General features: G+C 36.9%; 1 protein-coding gene across 1 annotated transcript; it reads left to right on the top strand.

The window, feature by feature from the left end:
* The first annotated feature begins 433 nt into the window (after positions 1 to 433).
* Positions 434 to 4,449, top strand: LOC149572189 (uncharacterized). Its single transcript, XM_089813454.1, has 4 exons — positions 434 to 521; positions 663 to 786; positions 3,195 to 3,483; positions 3,693 to 4,449. The coding sequence occupies exons 2-4, from the start codon at positions 682 to 684 to the stop codon at positions 4,079 to 4,081; spliced, it is 783 nt and encodes a 260-aa protein (XP_089669580.1). The 5' UTR covers positions 434 to 521; positions 663 to 681; the 3' UTR covers positions 4,082 to 4,449.
* Positions 4,450 to 7,736: the final 3,287 nt, after the last annotated feature.

Here is a 7,736-nt window from a genome sequence, read left to right as displayed (position 1 = left end):
GATAAAGTTGCAATTAATGAAAATTGAATTTATTCATTGCCTTTTTCCCATGAGCCAATAGAATTTGTAAGAAAAATGTATGTTTCAATTTAAAAAAAAATTGCAAATTCATAAATCTTTTGCAAGCATTAGTATATGCATGAAATTTTTTACTTATGCAACTAATATGAAACTCGTCTGATTCCATTAGTATCCTGCAGGTACTAAATATGGAACTCATGTGATTCCATTACTATCCTGCCTACGGCAGGTACTAAAAATAATAATAATAATTGTTCATTTATCTATGCTTAAATATTTGTACGGGTTTGATTGGATACAGTTAAGAATAGTAACATGTTCGATAAAATTGTTCTAGAGGAATCTCGAGAAAAGTAGGGAGGGAATCTATATTCTGATATTATAAAACCCAGACTAGAAACAACAGCGAGATACGCAAGGGTTTGGAGAGCGGAGGTGTGAGAGGGTTTGAATTCTTAAATAGAATTCTTCAATAGAATTCTTCAATTGCATTTTGTAAAGTACGAATCTGAGTAAAATTTGTCCCCTAGATTTTATATTTACTATATATTTTTATATGTTCATTTGATTTGGCGGGCCGATTGCAGCTTTTCTTTTCAAGTCTTTGATACGACTTTTTATTCGAATATTTTCATAAGCAGGGGAATTTAGAGTGTAGAAATGGCGAATAGCTCAACTGGTCGTCTGAAGAGAAAGGGGACAGCTGACATTGAAGCAGAATATTGTTATGGTGATGTATTGGCGTCTTCAAAAAGATTCCGTCTGGTAATGTGTGGTTTTTTATTACAGTATGGGTAACTTTCATGGCGGGATTGTTTGGCGGTCTCACTGTAAAAATATTGTTTCAAATTTATGTTTTTTCCCCTTTTTAAGTATCGTATTACAAGCTTGAGAAAAAATAAGGAAAAGGCAATCGGGTGTTTTGCTTTTGTTTGGACCTGGTACGGTTTATTGAATCAAGAAAATTCGGAAAATTTAGAGGAAAAACTCTAGGGCGCTAGGGTTGGTAGTAGTTAGGGTATGTAAGCTGCATTGTTAAGGTTTGTAATAAATGAAGTATTAAACATTCATTTAAGTTTGCCTTGGTAATGATATAATTGAAATTGATCGTTTGGTTAGGTTTCCTGGCATTGGTCGGATTTTTAAATAGTACGTACTACAAACTGTGAATCGTAACTGAAGAGGTCGCAACTTGATATGTGAATCATAGTGTGAAATGTGAATCATGGTGCTGCAAAATTTCCGATTAGGGGCAGTTTTAAGGAACACAGCAGTCGTTAAGTTCAGGAATTTTGGTCAATAGTTTTAATATTGAATTCTAAAATCAGTAATCTTCTAAGCGTGCTTTTTTACTTTCCATCTGTCTCATACAAAGTTGGTTAATGATCAGAGAAATAAATAATACTCTGTAGAATAGGCTTCGATCTCTTTTTTCGCCCAAATCCATAGAAGCTATACAAATAGTTCATTGGCCAAGATCAGCTGTTGAAATCTAGAGTTATTGTGCATTCTGGGTCATTTTGTTGCTCGCGTTATTGTTCATACATATTTTTGTTGCATCCTGGTGTAGTGCAGAAGTTGCATGTAGAAGTTTGGGATTATTTTACTGACATGGAAGTTACTTTGCTAGATATGTTATTTTAACTTATCTTCGGGGCAGGCTGGAATTATTTCTTTATTGGTAATATTTCACTTTTATCTGAAGCTACGAACTAGTGAGGCCACAAATCTGGGGGACCTCATCCTTCTCTGAGTCCAACACCTAAGATCTGCGAGCACGGAAGCCCAGCAGGGACTCCGAGCGTGGGGGGCACAACCAACACTCTACTGTAGGTCCTGCATAGGGTCCGCAAGCAGTCCTAGCCCTGCAATGATGCTGAACATGTTATTTCCATCTCTGACGGTCTGGCAGGGGCAGGCTGGAATTTATTTAGCTTCCCAGTGACATTTTCACTTTTAATACTGGTAGGGTGAAATGGGTTTGGTGTAATGATAATTATTAACTTGGAGCTCACATTCAATGGTCTGATATTTTTAAACCAGTGGCTTAGGCGGAGTGGCAATGTAGCAGGCTTTTTTAGGTTACTTGGCTGCATGAATTGCAAAATTATGTGGGGTTACCACAACTATAAAATTTGAGAGCCATTTGTAATAATTTTATTTGAAAAGCTGCTGCCAGAGAAAATTTGAGTGGACACAAGGCTGCCAGTTCGGCAATGATAAAATTTGGGTACATTCTGCAAAGTGTCAGACCCCTGACCAAAAAAATCTCTGAAACTACTTTCCAAAGCAATTGGTGCTGTCCACTTTAGGATGCAGGCTATTTTTATTCTGATATTTCAGTTGTATGCAATCACCCAACAAATAATTGCAGCAATAGTTTCTTCCTTGGAATCCTTCATAAGTCATTCAGTGTGGGTAGAACACAGGGCTTACTTCCTGTAGGTGTCCCATCAGAGAATTGTATCTGTGTCTGAGATTGGTTTGTTTACAATTTTACATCCAAGCTGCAAACTTTGAAGGAGAAACATTCTGGGAAAGGAATAGTAATATTATGTGCACCGTGTTTACTTGGTTTATTATACATAATATACCATCCAAAATTAAGTTTGGTATTCGAGTTTTTAGTCTACTCTCTAATCAATTTTAGGATCTGCAAGATGCACAGACATTGCTGTTTATGCCCTTTTTTTGAATAGGGTCAATTGGATGTCTTGTTATATTGTTGTGATGCTGTATGTAGGCTTTGCCTTCTGTCTATATAAAAGATTTTATTTTGGTAAGAAAGGAAGATCAGGTGGTCAGTTGCTATGAAGCCAACCTCTCTGGAAACTTTAGTGATATTTAAGTGTTTCTTCCTTTATAATTATTAATTATAGAAAACATTTGAAGAAATATAAGAATTTGCTTCTTGAGTAGGGTAAAGTTGTCACCAGTGGAGTTTTTTTAAATTTTTTTGAAAGCTAGCACTCGTTCAATGCATTGTTATAGCAATATTTCAAGAGTGGTGATCCTGGACGTGTCTTCTATGGGTAGCCATTGTAGTATGTTTGGTTATGTAGTTGAAAAAATATGGCTGATCCTGGACTTTTTTTTATGAGTAGCCATTGGAGTGTGTTTGGTTATGCAGTTTAGAAAATGTGTCTGATCAAGTGGTGAAAATTGGAAAACAGAATCCCGAGTTTACAGTCTTTTGTGGAGAGCAAGAAGTTTTAGGGGTATCATGCGACGATGTGCCAATGCAAATGCAGGAAATGCCAAATCCTGTGGAAATATCAGAATTTCAGCAGCCAGCTGAGCTTTCTGCAATGGCTACAGAACCTTTACCATATGTTCCCAGTGATGAAAAGGCACTTGTGCTCTACAAGCCAGTCAATCCTCCAATTTTTCCAGGTCTTCCAGCAGCTGGCTCACCTGATCTTCCAATCAAATTCAACACGAATTACTTTTCAAACCATAAGGGTACTAATCAATTCATTATGCATTGTATGTTCTAGGTTTTTTGTTAATGGGAATTCTTACTAATGGTTGTATAGGATAAACACCCTGTAGTGGTTTGTAGGTATCTTCTATTCTGAAGTGGATTCGGTTGTTTTAGCTGTAAAAATCTCAAAATAAAATGTAGCTTTAACCGTATGAGGTGGCACTAAAATTTTCTGTGATGCTAGCAGCATGGGAGATTCAAGGGTGGGGAAACTTGCCTGACCTATTTCATCTTGCAAGACAATCTGATCCTGCATCAAACACAAAGGCATTGGCAAGCAAACCTGTAGATAATCGCCTTGCAGTGGTTCCATGGATGCCTTCACAATTTCCCACATGCGTGCAGGAGTTTTCATCAGATCAAAAGGCAGGTTGTGATAATGTCACTGCAGATGAGGACCACATGATGATAGATGATGATAATGAGGCTTTGATGGAGGAGGATCCAATCTCGCCACTACAAGCAATCACTGCTTGTAATAATGTAGCAAATGAAATCGGTAGTGATGGATTGCAGTGGCAGCACTGCATGACCCCTCAGTCGCCACTCAACACACAGGTGATGTGGTCATATTAATGACTTTTTGAACTTGAAGCCTCTTTCCATGATGAAAGGTATGGTACATTAGACTAGTCCTGAATGGAGAGTTTGGAAGTTTTTCTGTATAGACAGTGGAGGAGGCGACAGTAATGGTGTTGGAGGCAGAGGTATTGTTTATACTGTAATGGATTTGAGTTCATTCTGGGCTTTATGAATGTATTTTTCAAACAGTGACCTCTATGGGCGAATCCTGTATGTCTTTGATGCTCATTGGTGAAGCATTTTTTCTGTGATTACTGTTCGGACATGTAACTCTTTTGTTCTCTTTTTTCAGCTGTATCTTGGTCTTCGGACCCCCCCACAAGGATTATCAAATATATTAAAATAAATGCTTTCCTTGAACAGATTTGTGTTTTTCTTGGACTCCCTTATCAGAGTTAGACTGTATTGCAACTTGATCTTTATGTATATATAAAATATAGTACTGTAATTGTTTTCCTTTATTGAAAGAAAACATATTTTTTTAGGTTTTTGTTATTTTTATAAATGTGGAAGGATTACAAAAAACAACAAAAAGAATAATAAATCAATGTCTGAAGATGCAGATAGATCTGTTAAGTGTAATATATAAGGAAGAAAAATCTAGGGCAGTTGTTTCTTAAATCTCTGCATTGAAAGGCAACAAACATTACCACTCCAAGATACCAACAACAAAAGTTAACAACTCTCGAAATAGATGTCAATTCTGTGTTAAGTGATGCATCATAGCGGCAGTTTTAACACTAGTTTTTGGTGTTGAAAGACTGATCAAAGTGTGTATTTCTGAAGGTTTGTACATTTTGTTCTCAAGTCTGTACATTTAAGACAACTGGTTCCTTGAAAGTATTTTAGGATCAATATGTAACAGTATGAGCTTGGAATTAAATTTTGAATTGGCTCGAACATAGAGTCCCTCACCAGACTGCAAGGAATACCACGGAAGGTTGATATAAGCAACTAAAAAAGCAATTGAACTAGACAAGCTTTGTCTTGTAGGCACCGTACAAGATTGTGAACCAATCATCCCGACATCTGTTAACCATGTTAGTCTGCAGTTTGAAAACAAATCCAATGTAACTCATCAAAGAAAGAATATGCTGATTGTGTGGTCATTCTTATGGCTATCAATTTGGATGGAAGAATCATGAGAATGGTAAGATCAGAGGGGCTTTATTACCGACCAGCCTTTTTTGACTTCTTAAATATCTACTCAAATGAAATCCATTGTCTATCATAAACCAATCTATAGGCAATCTTGTTAACAAGTGCTCGTCATACCATTTTAGTTTTAACCCTTTTGGATATGTTGAAAGTTGAAAACTGTAATAAGGTTTGGATTAGTGTCTCTCTTGACAAGATAATCTTGGATGTTTCATGAATGATTAATGAGACCCTGACAAAGTGCTCAGATGCCTTTTAGCTGTAGTTGAATTTTTTTCTGACAACTGGAAGGATCTTTCTATGCAACAGACGCTTTAGGTTCCACATCCAATATAGGTATTCATAAAATTATTTCATCATTTTATGAATGAACCAAACTAACACTTCCATGTGTAAAATCAGGCTCAAATAGAGCAACATTTTGTTTACCTTTCTTCCAAGTTCACGTCCTCCATATCTCTAATGGCGTTTACTATATAGACTTCAAATCAATACCATGAATTGGACTCGCAAACAATGATATTTAGAGTTATGAACAACATAAATATCAATGCTGTTGTTAAGTGCCATCTTTTGCATCAATAGGATCAACACTAATACATTTAAAATCATCTATTTCGATTTGCATTCTTGCTATGCATAAGATATGATTTCATTTTTCATGTAGCAAAATCATTTCTGATTTGAATATAGCAGTATCCAGGTTAATCTAAATGTAGCAAACTCTTGGTTCAAAATGTAATTGTAGGAAATTATCTTCTCAAATTTAAATATTGAAATATTGCAATCCTTTTCTAGAGATTTACACAAATAACAATTTCTTCATTTTCAAAATAATTAGCGCGATTTTTTTTAATCCTTGTCCAGTGGTTCAGGCAAATAGTTAACTCCTTTCATAATTGAAGCAATATTTAATTTTTGGCTGATATTTTTCTATAAAAAAGTTGTTGCTTGTTTAAACAAGCTATTGATATTAACACCCTAACTACATGTGATGAGCCTGCCTATCCATGGGTTTTAAAAGATCCATTTATTGGACGGTTTATGTGCCATGTCACAATAGAACAATGGCATATCTATTATTGCACTAGAACAGTCACAGGCCCACATATTAAACAAGATAAATTAGAACATAACTCGTACACATATGCCCATATAACCTGAATGCTACATATATGTATGCAATAAATCTTTTGTTTTTATAGAATTGTTTTATTAACTATGTTACTTGGTATAGTTTTAGTAGCAATAAAGTGACTTGAATGCACTAATTTAATAGTTTCTTGTTGTGCAGGTTTTGTTTTCAATTATAACTTATATGAACATATTTTTCTTTTTGATAAGTGATATGTTTTTAATATTTTATTACTTCTAAAGAACTAGTTCATAGAGTTTCTACATATTCAACAACAAAGGCCTAAATGCGTTGGTTTTGCCTATTCCTTCATACGTTGCAGCTTATTCATGGTGATCCCAGTGACTAAGCATAGCCTCCCTGGACTCATTGAACATTACACCTCCCACTGTTTCAACCTTATTCTTCCTTTTGCCTAAAACAGGAGGTGGCACTGCTTTGGGGATTAGCCCTGCCATCCCTTTCTGCAACGTTGCTTGATGTTGCTTTCGGCTTTCTCCTCCGTTCTTCCTCCATCCTTTGCTGGTCCTCCTCCCACTGAGCGATGAAATGCAGTAGCTCATCCATGCCGCCCTTGCTTCCCCAACCAGCTTCCAAATTGGCTCCTTGGAGCCAAAAACCATGAACGGTTGCACCCCCTCTGTTGGTCCTTCAGTGCGCCTCCAGCGACTCTGTTGTGCAAAAACCAACCCTGACCTCAGCTTAATACGACGACTTTTGGAAATTCAAACACCCTTCCAGTTCCACGTAGAGTTCTATCACTCCTGCCTCTCTGCTTTGTCTTGTGTTAGCAGAAAAACTCGTGCACAGCACAGGGTCAAAAATGCCTGACGAAAATCCCCCTCCAATAAACTCCTTCCTGAACAATTGACACAGAATTCTGAGAAAGTCCTCATTAACACGGAACACCTCTCCCAACCTCCTTGGTGTGATTTCATCGGCTTAGAGTCTGTTGTTTCTTTGGCATCATCTAATAAAAACTTCCTTCCATTCTTACTGTTATTGCTGTTCTCCTCTCTGCTTTCTGGCATCGACCCCTACTCTGAGAGCTGCTAAATTCTCTCCTAAATCTAGAAAGTTCTCTCCATTTCCTTGCGTCACAAGGAACGACGCCAATCTATCATTGAAATCTCTTCCCACAACCATAAATCACTAGCATGTGCCCATGTACCACAACACCTGCACCCAAGTTGCCGATCTCTCCTCCTCCTAATTGCTCTGTCACTTCCAATAAAGGAACTGTAAATCAATTACAAAACTATATTTTAGGGGGATGAGAAGTTAATTGATCTATTGCCCTCCACCATCTCTATATTTTCTTGCAGATCAACTCCAACATTAGCCATCTTGTCCGCA

The sequence above is a fragment of the Cupressus sempervirens genome, chromosome 2 (assembly GCF_028749045.1).
Source record: "Cupressus sempervirens isolate cs-2001-9-10 chromosome 2, ASM2874904v1, whole genome shotgun sequence".
Lineage (NCBI taxonomy): Eukaryota > Viridiplantae > Streptophyta > Pinopsida > Cupressales > Cupressaceae > Cupressus > Cupressus sempervirens.
The sequence above is the reverse complement of the archived record's forward strand: the minus strand, read 5'-3'. Positions and strand labels throughout refer to the sequence as shown.